This window comes from Octodon degus, unplaced genomic scaffold, assembly GCF_000260255.1.
Source record: "Octodon degus isolate 3935 unplaced genomic scaffold, OctDeg1.0 scaffold00118, whole genome shotgun sequence".
Taxonomy (NCBI): domain Eukaryota; kingdom Metazoa; phylum Chordata; class Mammalia; order Rodentia; family Octodontidae; genus Octodon; species Octodon degus.
In genome coordinates, this window is record NW_004524694.1 from 7,477,759 (window position 1) to 7,493,654 (window position 15,896).

General features: G+C 36.1%; 1 protein-coding gene across 1 annotated transcript in view; it reads right to left on the reverse strand.

Moving 5' to 3' along the window:
- Csmd3 (CUB and Sushi multiple domains 3) overlaps positions 1 to 15,896 on the reverse strand; it is a 1,279,636-nt gene that overhangs the window by 738,046 nt on the left and 525,694 nt on the right. The window contains exon 12 of the mRNA XM_012516661.2: positions 13,068 to 13,155. Within this exon, the coding sequence (XP_012372115.2) occupies positions 13,068 to 13,155 (88 nt within the window). The remainder of the gene's footprint in view (positions 1 to 13,067; positions 13,156 to 15,896) is intronic.

Consider the following 15,896-nt stretch of genomic DNA (forward strand, 5'->3'; position numbering starts at 1 on the left):
TTAGGGGAGGGTCTATAGGATGTTCAGGGTCTCATGACTAGATCAGACTCATAGTGATCCACCTGTTTACAGCCTCCCAAGAGCTGGAATTACAGTTGGAATTACACCACGCTCAGTCTCAATTTCCATCTCAGCGTGCCCTGGGGGCGGGGCCAGCACGCCAGCCTGGGGATTGAACCCTTGGCCCAGGACCTTGCTTGCAGGCGCTGTTGGCTCCTCTTGAGGACATTTCTAGTTCTCAACCTTGTAGTTCCAAAAGAAAATCATCTGTTCCTGTGAATATTCCTACAATTGAATTTATAATTGGGTATTAAAATTTGTAATTTTTCCTTTTTCATTGTAGTGAAAAGATCCTTTTTATATTTGGGCTTATAACAATTGTTCCACTACCTGGCACATTGCAGACATTCAATAAATGTTCATTAAATTGAATGACTTGTAAAATCTGTAGACCCAACCCAGTTCTATCACTTACTTTATTCTTTCACCTTTAATCCTAACTATCTTGGAAACACGAATGCAAAAAATAGATCTGCAGGATACTGAGAAATTAATTTGAAAGTTTTATCTAATATGACATCTTTATTATCCTATAAAAATGTTGATAAAAGTTTACGTCAAGTACTATTGAATAGCTTGAACTCATTATGTCAGTTTCAGACATCTCCCTTTCTGAAGTTAGGCAAAAGTTAGTTTTCTTTTTTAAACAAGGTGGTACAAGCATAAGGATGAATAGGTGAAAGGGATGAAGCAGACCTTGTTCCCAGAGCTCACAATCTCATGAAAAGACATGAACTCCCCAGATCCACACGGAAAGCAAGTATTACATTTGCCTTTTTCAAGAGAAGAAATTTAACTCCAGAAGTTAGATCTAGTTAGGCAACAACAGAGCTGATGAAAGGACCAGAAAATATTCACAAAGCAGTCTAAATAGAACCCAAGGGATAGATTTAAAAAATATGACAGCCTTGTTTATCCTGGCAGGATTGAGAGGGAGGGGGAGGGAGGAAATAGAGGAAGGAGGGGAGAGGAAGGATGAGGGGAGGATGAACTTGAACTGAACTCGAAGGATGAGTTACAACCTGAGAAGATGCTTAAGGGATCAGACAGTGACTATCTGGGAAGGATACACTCAATTTGATATCCAATTATCAAGAAGCCATTAGCATAGGGATCACCCACAAGGGGCCCCAAGCAGAAAAGAGTGAGATCCTTTAGAAAGAGTGAAGGGCAAAAACAGCTTGGTCACAGGGGCATATAGGGTGAAAATTTTTAAAAGTATTGATTGTATTATAAGTGTAAGGACAAAAGCTTTTTTTTAATAAAAAAAAGACGAATAACCTAATTTGACTGGTTTATAAAAGATCACTCTTTTGTTTTTCTTTATTTTAGAGAGAGGAAAAAAAAATGAAACATAACAGCAAAACCAAGTTTCAAAACAGATTACAAGGAAAATTACAACAGTCGATACACTGTGCATTGCTGTCTTCCTAGTAATTACTCAGAGTAATTGATACATGCATGATATCTTGTCTATACAAAATTAGCACAAAACTTTATAATGAACTAAGAGAATCTAGCTGTAAAACTGTATTAAATATTATATGTATCCATATTTTTTCCTACTTTCCTTTCTTCCTTACCACTTTTCTCATCAGAGTTTGTCTTTACTTTTGAACAGCTTCTTTCCAATTGACAATATCTATTGTGCCTTTATTTATATTTTGTTTATTTGTTCATTCTCTCACACTAGAGAGAAAATGGAATGTTTACACAAATGGGTCTGATTTATTTGACTTATGAGTGTGGTCTTGAATTGTAGCCATATAACTATCAAATTCTCTAGCTTATTTTGCTTTATGGCTGAGTAATACTCCCATATAGAAAAAGACTGCATCTTTTTTATCCATTCTTCAGTTGATAAGCATCTGGGTTGTTTTCAATATTTGGCTACTATAAATTGTGCTGCTATAAACATAGGTCAACAGATGTCTCTATGGTATAATGTATTTAATTCTGAAAAACTATCCAGGAGGGTTATAGCTGAGTTGAGTGGATTTTGAATTTTGAAATCTCCAAACTGAATTCCATTGTGGTTGTACTGGTCTACACTCCCACCAACAGTGGAAGAGGGTTCTGTTATAGTTCCTATCTAGGTGTTCCTCCGAAGCGTCATGTATTCAATGGGGCAGCTTCCAGAGTTCGTGACTGATTCATACTGCAATGCAGGGATTGTGGGTGTGAGTGCGACCCATACCCCATACCCCGGGGTGAGTAATCTGCATTACAGTGTAAGGAGGTGAGAGAGGCTCACTAGCTGTGGCAGCTGCTCACCCTCCCTTTGCTCTTTGCTGTTTTCTGAAGCTATGAATGGCTGCCCTCTGTCCGGTGCCACTCTACTTTGGAGGCAGCCAAATATGGACTGAAACCTCCCAGTGTGAGTTAAATAAGCCTTTCACTCCTTATTGTTGGGTGTCAGGTATTTTCTCCCAGCAATGAAAGAAAAGTAACCCAGATAGGGTCTGTTTTCCCTCCAGCCCATCTGGCATTGTTATTATTATTTATTTTCATGATAGTCATTCTTTCTGGATGAGATGGAATCAAGGAAATACAACACTGTCTGTTTTGCATTGAATACAACACAGATAACAATAGTAATAGATCATGTGGTGTTGGCTATGGTGGTCTAAGACAGATGATAGAGGCTGGCATTAAGAAAGTTTTAATTGAAAGGAAGACGATAGGCCACATTTACACTATGCTTTGGAAGTAGAAACTATACATATTATTCATAGACTGAATAAGATGGAATGAGATTACAGCAGATCAGATTGAAGTATTAGAACTTTTCAGTTCTACATAATTTTTTTTTTATGAGTGGTATTTCAGACATGTATTTCTTTTCTCTCGCTACATTTGGTTCAAGGTGACTTGCTAGATCTTTTTCTCTCTCTCTCCCAACCCCAAATCTCTTGTCTCTGTTCTTTTGCTGATAATTTGTGTGCTAAAAACATTCTCCCAGGCACAGTACCACACACCTATAATTCTAGCTAATTTGGAGGCTGAGACAGATGGATTGCCAGTTAGAGGCAAGACTGGCAATTTAATGAGTCCGAGGGCTAAGAGTGTTATCTCAGTGGTAAAGCAGTACTGGAGAAAAAAAATCTTACTTCTTACACATCTCATCCACTTGTATTGCATTTTCTAATATTTGCTAATGTTTTTCTTTCAACATTCATAACACATGCAATCTGTACTATTTTATAGCATAACGAAGGGCGTAACACTTCTTTCACCTTGTTCAGGCCACGTGGGACTTTCAACATCTTAAGAGCATTTGCATTAAGACAATTCACACACATTTGCTAACAGTAATTCTTTAAGAAACTCATACTGTATGATTCTGAGAACCTCTTCCAATGTAGTATTGGGAAGCCCAACTCACCTGATTATTTGAAATTGTGTTTAGATTATTTCCCTTATCATGAATGGGGATATTAGAATGGAGTCGATTTTATTATAATTTTTTTCCAAAAACTCTATTATTTGAAAGTGTATGCCATAAAATACATACTTAAACTCATTTTTATAGATTTGGAATTCTTTTACACACACCCAAAATATGCCCATGTTCCACTCTCTGAATTACTTGTATCATCCGCATATAATTTTATTCACCAAAAACTATTCCTTTATTGTAATATTTTAATGTTTTTAAATATGTACATTTTGAACTTTACTTAGGTAAGGGATCATCATGATTTAAATCACTTATGTCCTCAAATTATTACTTTCATTAACTTTTTCATTTTTAATATTTTCACTATAATATTGCAATAACTTGGTTTCCTCCTCCAGCAATGAGCAGGCCAGGAGGGTAAAGTACAAACAGTACAATTAAATGCTGAGCTTATCCGAAAAATGTGCACAGTTTACATATGGGGACTTATTATTCATGTTATTTCCTTTTCAGATTGTCTGCATAATTTGAGTATTTCTGTAAGTCATATACTATCAACTTAGATTAAAAAACGAGTGGTTTAAAAATCCATTTTGATGGTTTTTCTATGTACTTATACCATTTTATATAGATTAACTTTTATAGGAGTCAGTTTTGCTTGATAATATTCTACTGAAATGTTTGGGCCCTAAGCAACAATAGAACAATTGTCTCCCAACGCATGGCTTTGAGGCTGAGATGACAAGGACTTTAAGAGTCTGCGCCAAAAGGCCAGAGATCCCCTGCACTATGGACAATAACCATACAACGAGTCTTTATTGCGTTAATCTTACAAAATAGCACTGGATTCGGGTGGCAGGGCAGATTTCTTCAAATTAAACACAGAAAGCTTTTCTTGAGATTCTAATAGCTTTAGCATGGTGATAACAAATGAAATTATGTTTTCATTTAATATGTAGAATGAACACCAAGTATGGAAATAAGACAAACACACAAGTTACTGTCATGCGAGTCAAATGAGACAAGGGAGTATGGGTAAAATTCATAGAAATGGAAATGAAATAAATTCATTTGGAGAACACATAGGACTCAAATAGTGAAAATCAGCAGAATTGTTCCACACGGCAGCAGGACCGTGTGCCATGCTGTAGAGCTGATAAAAGACAGAGGCATTTGGAAGAACAATTTGCCTTAAGGAACTGTTAAGTTGCAGGCTTTTATTTTATTTTATTTTTTTACATTTATGTTTAAAAATACATACTACACAATTCAAATGATTTTTTTCTTTCCTTAAAAGGCAGGTTTAACATTCTGTAATGCAATATGGTAGAATTTGAGAGATAGTGCCAAAAAGTGAGATTTGGACTGTCTTAGAGAACTTAAATGCCAAAATGCAAAAGTAGAAGCATGAAGGAAGAGGACCAAATTGCAAGCATAAGCCCTGAGTTCAAAGGCTGCCTTTATCTTTGCTAAGTGGGAATGTGTGTAGCATGTGAGGTCACTCACTGGCAAAGCAGAAATACTGACACATTCAGGTTTTTAATCAGTAATAGCAGTGTGAAGATGCTTTTAACCTACGTTAGGTTAAAAGCATACCTATAAGACTTTGTAAGATAATTGATATCTCATTGTTTAGGTCAAAAGGGTAGGTGTGGGAGATAATGTATCATTATAATAACATGTTTTGCAGTTGATAGTCTCATGACTTTCTTCAGAGGAAAACCTAACTCATTTTCACATATTGAAGATGCATACACAAAATGCAGAGGCACGGAAATGTGAAAGACTTACATGAACATAGAAATCCTGACTGCGAAGACTTCAGAGGGGATGGTATTCCTGATACAAAAGATACGGAGGTAGAGAACGAGTTTGAAGATACAACTCTGAGAAATGATTATTTTTAGAAAGTGAGAGGAGTTGATTCAAGAACAAACCTTGGTGATCAGAGTGTGTAACTCGGGAAAACAGTATTTCATAATCGTTGAAGTACAAAGGGGGTTATAGTGATTAGAGAATAAAATGTAACATCAAACTGAAAAAAAAAAACAACTCAGAGATGAAGTAAGTAGTAATTAGAGAAGCAGTGTTGTGTGGTGGGAATTCCAGGGCCACAGATGCAGACTTCAGAGCAGCTCTGTCATCAAGTGAGCACAGACAGAACATTGGTGGAAGTGTCTATAAATTAACAGTCTTTGATGTTACCCAGGTAAGAGTCCTGGAAGAATCTCCTAGCATGCTGAAAATGGTGAAAAAGAATCTGCATTCAAGAATGTCAGTAATTTGCATTATTATAGTTCCCTTGAAAAATCACGTAGAACTGTTTTCGTATGACTGGATGAGTAGCGTGTTCCCTGTTGAGGCATATACCAGTATTTTAATAATCCAAATGAAAATACAAAGTTCAGACCCAACATGATTCTTTAATCTTAAGAGAAGGACAAATCCCTATCCTTGTCTGGTGACATCTCTTTTGTAATCAAACCTCCTCCTTTCTCAAACTTCTCCCTCTCTAGACCAAGGATGGATGGGCTTCCATAAAGAACCTACAGTTGAGCTTTTACAGACATTTGGTTATAATTGTGAGAGATATTTCAATTTTTAATTTATCTTCAGCATAGACTATGCTGCCAGATTCTGTATCTCTTTGGCAGCATTTCTCTCTTTAAAAGCCCGTTATGTTCCATCGCCTCTTCAAATTAGAAACAAAGCTTTTAAGACTTCAAAACACAGCTGCTGGGACTCTCACCTCAGAGATTAGAACACCAGATGGTAAGTAAAATAGAGCAAGAAAGATACCTTAGTTCTTCAAGGACTTTCTTATAGATATCCTTAGTGAGTACAAAAACACTGATTTACGAGGATGTTTATGTTTTTCCAATGGTTACCTGTTTTATTTTATGATGAGTACCACATACTTCTAGGTCATGTTATCAGAGAAATTAATAGAAAAAACTAGTACCACAGTTCTGTTGTTTTAATCTATTCACTGACCTTACCTGACTCCCTTTGTCTGGCATGGACAAATATGAGCAACTCTAGACCTAATTTTCAATTTCTAATATTTAGAAAAGAATTTCAAAGACAACACATAGTCTAAATTTCATAGGAAATTTATGTACAGTGTGATGAGAGTTAAAGTTGGATTGCAACTGATTGGGAAAGGTGACCATCAGTCTGGATATGTCAGCTTCATTGGATTGAGAAACACCTAGCCGAGTAGGAGAACACTGTCCTGGGTGTGTCTTCAGGTGGTGGAGGCATGACCTCGGGCACTATGTGTGGTCCAGCCCAGTGTTCTTTGGTTGTACCCACACTCTGCTCTCTGGCACCAAGCACAGAGAAACTTGTTTGCCACCGCTTTCTTCAAGATATCCCTGCCTTGAAGCCAGTTGAGGACAGACTGCAACTCCCCAAACGATGAGCTAAATGAAAGGTCTGCTTCTTTAGCTTATAGGTGCCAGGTATTGTGTCCCAAAATAAGAAAAGCTCACTGATCCAAGAAAGTAGGAAAAGTTCTGTGAGGGCTGTGAGTGAGTACTGACAGAATGTATGGGATGACAGAGGCCAAATGTTGGGACGGGACATGAAGAAGAAACAGCAGATCAAAGTGAGGAAGCCAGGGAAAACCTGATGTCTTTAAGGCAATGTGAATTGTTGCCACACAAAATAGGGATGGATGATAAACTTGGCAAGACGAGGGATACACTGAGGCACTTTTAATGGCAACATGAGTGGTCTGAGGAGAGAGGCCTGAGGAACGCTCTGCTGGTATTAAAGTTGGGAAACCACATTAAAGATGTTACATGGAAGCACGGTGTGGCTACAGAGTGAAGACAAAGAGCCTGCAGCTACTATCGCTGACATCGCAATTTTCTGAAAATGTGTGAAGGGTGAACTAAGATGACAACCATGAAATTAGGGATGAGGAGCTGTCCTAACCAGCTGAAAAGCAGGAGCTTATTAACATTTTAATTTTTTTCTCTTTCTCTATGATTCTTGAGCTCACATACATTAGTATCACAATAGAATGATTAAACAATAAAAGTTTGTAGTTGCAGTCACTTTTCTAGAGAAAGACTTTGACATTACATTTATGTGTACAGATCTGTCATGACTGAAACATTTTGCCTATTATGCAATCAGTTGTTTTTCTTAACATCATGTTTTTTAGATGCATGTTCCTTTCCCTTTTCGATACACGCCTTCAGAAGATAAGTGAATATTTTCTCCCAATCTATGAGCTTTACTTTATTTCTATTAACAGTATTCTTTATAGGCCAGGAATTTTAATTTTAATATAGCACACCTTTCTAATTATTTTTCATGCAATGATGATGCATTTGACATTGCATCCAAGAAATGGAATGTCACAACAATAATGAGAAACTTGCTTTGATTTCCTTTACTATTTCTGGAGTAGACTAGAGCTTCATTCAACACCAAATCTAGTTTTATTAGATGCAGGCGGTGCTTCATTTGGCAACCACAACGGTAGTCCCTTTTAACACAATAAGTGCCAAGAAAAGAGTTAACTTCTAATTCAAGTCATGATTGAAAGTGGATTGCTAATATACAAAGTGATTTGGTTTTGTTCTTTTATCCTGTTTGTCCCTTTACTAGCTTTCATTTTATTATCCTTTGCAGTGGTTCCCATAGGTCATATAGAATGAATATTATTTTACATTTTTGAAGTACATGGTAAACTTGTTCTTTCTCCTGTGAAAACATTGTGTCCAAATTTGTCTGAGATAATGAAATGCTTACAACTGAAAGTGACTTTAGAAGAAAACTTAATCCACTCTTCTGTTAAAAATCCCCCAACTCACAACTATATTTAAAGACTTTTTCACTCCAGATATATGTTTCTAAACTATATACCTGAAACAAACCAGTAATTTGCTAAATGCACTTGGCATTTATCATACTTGATCAATCTTTTTTCTATGTCTATTCTTGGGATTTTGCATTATGCTAGACAGAAATTGTGAAACTAGTCAGACTTAATACCATGAAACTCAAAAGGCCAAGTTCAACTTCACTTGTCTTAACCTTGTTATTCCATTCTTCCCAATACATTTTCATTTGATACATTCATTTGTTGCACTTTTACCAAATTAAAAGTACTGAGCATTAGCTGTGTTATCTTTCCACCAAAAATTCACAAGCCTAGCAGTCTCTCCTCTTTACTTTTTTGTTTCACTAGAATAATTACCCTCCAACTATCTGTGAATCTCACATGTTGCTTCCCACAAAATCATCTTCCTTTATGCAAACTATCTCATCCCATATTATTAACAGGTTCCTTGCTCTAGAATAACTTGTTCTAACAAATAATCATGCTTCCGTGGCTTTGCTCTGCCACACCCCTCTGTTATGATGTTCTTGCTGTGTAGTAGGTCACCCGAGTACTCCTTCCCCTGATCTTTTTTATGGACATCATACACTAAAAGAGTTTGTTCTTCACAAAAATTTGCCATGATCTTCCTGCCTGAGAGCAGGTCAATCATGTACTAAGTCCCCTTAAAATATGAGCCAAATGAAATCTCTCCTCTTTTAAATTGGGGGTATTAGGCTTTATGTCCACCCAAGTAGACATGTGGTTATACAACTTTTATGCTGTCAAGTTCAGAAAATACTCTCTGTCCGCATCATTCTCAGTCTTTCCACTGCAATGAACACTCTCCAACTCTCTTTTAAAGTAGTTTCTTCCTTGTATTCTATCACTTTCTTGGTTATTCTCTCACCCCTTTGGCTCCTCATAAGCACAATTTGATAGCTCTTTGTTCTATCAGTTCAGTAAATAGTAGATTTTGGGCCAATGTATCGGTTTTCTTGTCTTTCTGTCCATTATATATGATATATTGTATTCCTGTTGCTGTTCCTTATAATATCTACATGTAAATGATACATTTATACCTTGGAGCTTCATGTTCATCTTCTACTTTAACATATCTACTTAGAAATCCAAGTCTTCTGAAATTTGCAAAGTAAATTCTCAAGTTATGCCTACAATTTCTGAGTTCCACACTATTAAATATTCTAATTAATCTAATCATACCTTGCTCTCAAACTGGAAATTATCCTTCATTCTTTTAATATTCTTACTCAGAGCATCAAATTATCATTATATGTGGAAAATGTTACCTTCAAAAGATGCCTTAAACCTGTCTACTTCACTGTCAACACCATAGTCTAATTTTTTTTAACTTTAACCCAAATTTCATAGTAGCCTTCTAAAAGTTTGGTTTTTCTATAGTTTATTTACTAAGCATAACTAGTCATCATAAACAGTTAGGTTATAGCTGAAAATGCTCCCCCCCAAGTGACAGTTCCTGTTGCACTTTCAGTTGCTTCCGTTTGTTTGAATCTACTGGTCACTGTGATGCGTGGCTGGTCCCTAGGATGCATACTGTAAAATCAAATCAAAGACAGCCAAATACTTCCCCTCTGTAACTTCCCTTTGTAGACCCCATAAAAGCCTCACTCCCTGGACCTTCCCACCATGATATTTTGGGAATGATCCTGATCAGTGTCCTTCAATATAAAATAAATCTGCCTCCAAATCCTGGGTGCTGTTTCAGTGCGTCTGCTTGCGTGGCTAGATGACTTAGTGAGGGAAGTAGCCTAGGAGTAAACGATGGTAAGCTAGAGAGAGCCAGCACAGCCGGAAGGGGCTGCTTTCATCTTGTCAAACAAATGTTGCTATAAAAGTATATTGGTTTAAGTTGCCAAAAATACCAAGGGAATAAAAAAAAAAAACCCTCTGTGTGTGTGTGTGTGTGTGTGTGTGTGTGTGTGTGTAGGTTGGGTGTGAAATATCCTGCGTTTTAAATGTTGGCTCCCATTTTTAAAAACATTGTATGGTCACAACAAAACATATCTCCAGTCCAGATTAAGCTCAGTGGCTGCCAACTCACTTTCTCTGCACAAGGGGTCTGGCTCCTCCTCGCCTCCTGGACTACATTCCATGATTTTCTGCCTTCACACTCTGCGACTGAGCTTCACTGATCTTTATTCTCCTGAAATAACTCAAGTTGTTTCGAATGCCAACCGATTTCTTCCCTGCAGGCTAGGCGCAGGTAAGGAGTAGGACCTTCAGAAGTTGGGTTGGCTAGCTTACTCTAGTTCACAGAAACTTGCTCTGATTTTTTAATGTTTTACTTCATGATACTTTTTCTATATTTGTGATTATTATGTGCTTGACTTGAAACTCACTGTTTTGTTGTAATTTAAGCAGCTATATTACTATTACAAGCTATCATTGTAAGTGTTTATTCATAAAGCATACAAATAACTTGTGGAGAGTCTAAGTCAATATCCATTATCCAATACATTAATTATAATACCTCTTATGAATGCTTGCATTCTCTCAAGCTTTCTTATGAATGCTATGAAGACCTATCTCATGTAATCTTCTCAACCAAGAAAGGAAGCATTATTACCTCCGTTTTTTTGGATCTGAGGAAACCAACTAATTCACAAAACAAGATAGTTTATGTCCAGTACACGGTTTGGATGAAGCTTGTTTAACTTCAAATTATCATACATTGTACTGAGTAAAAGTTGGTGTTAGGCTCCTGGTAATGAGTTCAAATTCTACTTCCATCATAATCTTGACTAGCAAAATGGAGCTGCAGTATATGTATTTGTAAGGTGGGGATAAAATAGCAAGTCTTAGATGACTTCAAACTGATAAAGAAGTTAAAACTGTCTACAACGTTTTATTTATTGCTATTTATTGAAGATAAAAGATGCAGTTTACTTAAATTAAGTGATTTAATTTATTGCCATTAACCAGATCTCAGGCATTTAAGATTTCACTTTGGGGTATCTCTTCAAGTGATATCCATTTTAACACTGGGAAGTGGTCTTGTAAATATTCTAGAAAATGTTGAAGTAACACTACTGAATTCCATTACATGTACAGCAAAGTACAAATTTATCTTTTGCTTCCTAAGGAAATTTATTACAATAGCATCTGTAATTTGTACAAACAATATAAGGAATTAAATACCAAGTATTTGATGTTTGTAACTTTAATGGCACCCATAAATTAAAATAATATTCAATATACAAAAATACCTATATACATAATAATTTATACATATATTCACATTTAACATGTAGATAAGAATTTTTGTACTTTTAAAATTTTATTTTGGTGTCATTTTGGACAAAAATCTATGGTCTTGTGCACACTAGACAAATATTTTTACCACTGAGCTACATACCTAGTTCTTAAGAGGAACATTTAATTTGTATTTGGAAGTTGTTATAATTAGGGGACTAAAAAAACCCTGAAAATTGTTAAAAAGTATTATTTGATAGGTAAATTAATGGTTTCACATTATGTTATTTTTTTTTAGTTTTTATTTATTTATTTATTGTGTGTGTGTGTGTGTGTGTGTGTGTGGCCAGCTCAGCCCACCAGGGGGCAGGGCTGGCTGGCATGTGGTACTGGGGGATTGAACCGCAGTCCCCGTGCTTTGCCAAGCTTGTTCTAAGTAGGTGCTTTAGACCACTGAGCCATCTTACCAGCCCCTCACATTATGTTATATACATTGGTTCTTCAGTAAACTTAATTTCCAATGAATAAAATAGATACTAATATATTATGGAAATAAAACTAATACTCAAGGTGAATTTGTTTGTTTAGGTATCGGAAATCAGACTCAGGACCTTTCTTTTGCTAAGCAGGCATTGTGCTGCTGAGCTATCTCCCCAGGCCTGTAAGTTTATTTCTAGAAATGTCAAATGTTTGTGTGTACATGTGCATGTGTGTGTATGTGTGTGCATGTGTGTGTGTGTGTGTGTGCTACAGAGCAAATTCTAGGCCTCTTGCATGCTAGGTTACTTCTGTCCTACTGAGTTATATCCCCCTCCCTCTTTATTTCTATTTTGAGACAGGCTCCAAATGTGTTTCCCAGGATGGACTTGAACATGTGACCAAACCTCCCACCTAATTCTCCAGAATAGTTGTGAGTACAGGCATGAACTCCATTTCATAGCTACAACTTACTTGTTTATAGAGCATAGACAGGAGGACTTTATATGCATTACAACATTTGAAACTTACTATTGGATTTTATTTACCTGTCACAGAAAGGAAATTTAGGCATATGAGATTGAAGAGCTTACCTAAGAGCAGGTAACTGGACAGGAGCTGAATTTGAACACATGCAACCTCACAATAGGAACACCATGATTTTCAAATATTTTATGATAAAAAAATTATTCAATCTCCAAAAGTATGTCCTCATAAAATTGATACATTATTTATGTGGTCACTTTGAAATATTGATATCTAATAATAGTAAGATAGGGGCCGGCAAGATAGGTCAGCGTTCTAAAGCGCCTGCTTAGGCAAGTTTAGGCAAGCCATGTGGGCATCCTTGGCACCACATGCCATGCCAGCCCCACCCCCAGGGGCTGCCACACACACACACACACACACACACACACACACACACACACACACAAAGTAACATATCAGCAGAATTTAGTTATTATGTCTTGGATTCATACATCTTTGTTTATATTTTTTGAATTTTTAAAATTAAAGTAACATTTGACAAGTTAAATAATGAAATCATTAAAATGTTACCTAAAATCTGATCCAATTCTCTTTCCATTTTCTGGTTCTCCGGGATCAGGGCATAAATTGGAAGCTGTTTTAATACCTCCCTCATTTACTGTAAATGAAGGAAAAGAGAAGAAACAAAATATATGATTAGAAAACCAAGGATATAAGCTCAAAAATATGTGATACAGTAATTTTGTTATTATAGTAATCATTGTTTAAATATAGAAAGTTGAAATGAAATGTTTTGAAGCAATAATGAATAAGAGGTTTTTCATTCAAGGATCTATCAGATCCTACAGTTCACGCTCACTTTCAGTGATTCACGCTACCCTGAATATTAACACATGAACTTCTAGCACTTTGTCTCTAACTTGAGACACACCACAAAATACATTTCCAGTGTATTAGCGCCAGAGTCTCCTCTAAGTCTGGCCATGGCCAACATCGTCTCAAGGTATGACAGTATCATTTGGTTTCCTGTTATTTTTAAATTTGTAATTGAAAAATCCGATCCTATGGAAATGATTTAAAGTTATGGCCATTTCTGCAATTGTTGTAGAACGAAGCAATTTGGCCTACCAATAATAAGCAGTGGTGTAAAATACTAAATATGTTACTGGATTACATTTTAATCCTGAAAACCAAAATGACTTCTCCCTCAAGTAGTATCTGTGACTATCTTTTCCTTGACTTTGTACAAGTTTTCAGCAGATTTCTGTTTTCATTGAATATGATCAGATTAGACAAATTAATCCCAGAGACAGATTTTTTAAAAATGCAAAGGTGACCAAACCTGGTATTCCTATGCATCTGAAAGATACTGGTTTATAAATTTAATCCTGATGTGAAGCAGAGAATGGCTTCTATTGTTTTGCTCTTAATCAACTTGTTTACTCTTTTCAAGGAAACAATAGTATCTAAGTAGACACTGCAGAGGAGAAAAACTAGTCTAGTGCAGTGGATCCTGTCCTACGTTGTGTACTGAGATGACCTGGAAAGAACAAACAGGATTAATTCTGTCCCTAGACATTCTAACACAATTAGCCTGAACTGGGAGCCTGGACCGCAGGGTTTGTTGTTGTTTTGTTTTATTTGTTTTTTTTAAAAATAACTCTCAAAGTGATTCTAGTATGAAGTCAAAGTTGCTGAGCTCTGGTGTTCTGAATCACATAGTTCATATTGTCAACTGTTTCCAAGGTGATCATAAAATAAGAAATCTAACAAGTGATGTCTTGAGGGTCAGGGTGCGAGAAAACTGTGGTTCTCGTAGTCACATGACAAGATGCACTTATTTTAATCGTTCTAAAATTATTTTTCTAAAAAATTACTAAATTATTTTCTTTGGTATTACCAGCCATGTCCTTCCTGCCAATTTCTTTTTGTACTGATTGACTCAAAACATCTGCTATGTTTTGTTTTTTTTGGCCTTAAAATTGCCATGTAATTCTTAGCTCTTCTGGGCTTTGGGGGTACTCGCTTCTAGTAGCTCATTTTACTGTAGTGGCCTAATTTGGAAGAGTTGTCCCAAAGGTATACATATTTTGAGGGTCTCTTTTTGATTCAGAAACTATCTTTTGCTAATTACTTCTAATGTGTGTCCTTGTCATTTGTCCCAGGCATTGCTTTTGGTCCTTCAGGAGCCTAACAGATCGTCTTCCAAAGTTCCACATGGCATCTGATAGGCCTTCCTCAGATTCCACCTAATCACGTGACACTCTGCGGCCTTTCAGCAGCTTACCTCCAACCCAACTTGAATATGAGAGAAGAGCTAGACTTCCACAATCTTCATTTTTATTGCTGCTTAACTATCCAACGACTAGATTTTCCATCAATTGTATTTCTCGCTAGTTACCAAGATGGATCCATTACTCAAATCCAACTGCTATATTTTTATAATTATTTGATTTTCTTGATCAGATATGCTATTTATATGCAATTGATTTTTCTCTATGTCTCTTTTTTCTTTTTAGCAATCTAACCCCGAGCTAACATCTGCAGATCAAACTCATACCTACTACTTTCAAAAGATAATCACTTATGTTTACCATAATATTTTATCTCTTTTTATATAACTTTGTTTCTTTTTTAACTTGTTATGTTTTATGTGGACAATTTTATAATTAATTTAAAAATTATTTTGTAATATAAATTATTTTCACATTCCTTTAGTAATCTCTAGAAAGGATTTATATACTCAATATAAGGAAAATGCAATTATTTTTATATAGTTGCAACATTACAGAAGGGTTTATGACTTTTGAATAAATACATCCTAGTTGTTTGGTTGATGATTGCCACATAATGATATACTGTTTCCAATGAGTGTATTTTATGGGAAGATATTCTTTACTAACCAGTGAAAGGATTTTAATTAACTATTGACTAACCTATCAAAATATGATTTCTTTAATATGAGCTGGAAATGAGGAAACAGGGGGAATGACCTAGGATTGAGTACTTTATTAAAGTACAATGTGGATCAAAGACTCAGGGTAATAGGGAAGTGATTTGCAGAAACTAGAAATCAGAAAATTCATGTTTTTATTTCACCATAATATAGCCCCCCAGAGTAGAAATTTGTTAAATATTTTTATGTGAATTTGAGTGATCCTTGGCCCATCTTACTGAGTGTCAGGAACAACTCTCTGTACTCTATGTGCATCCATTAACTTGATTCCCACAGTGGCTATTACTCTATGTACCTCCTCCAACTATACTTGGAGAGGTCAAGAAATACCTTGAATTCATGGTGCTAGTGGCCAACGGAGTTTGCACTTAGATCCAGACCAATCTTTGAGCCCTCCAGCCTGACCAAACATAGCAAAGCAGACACTAGTTTATTATAAGCAA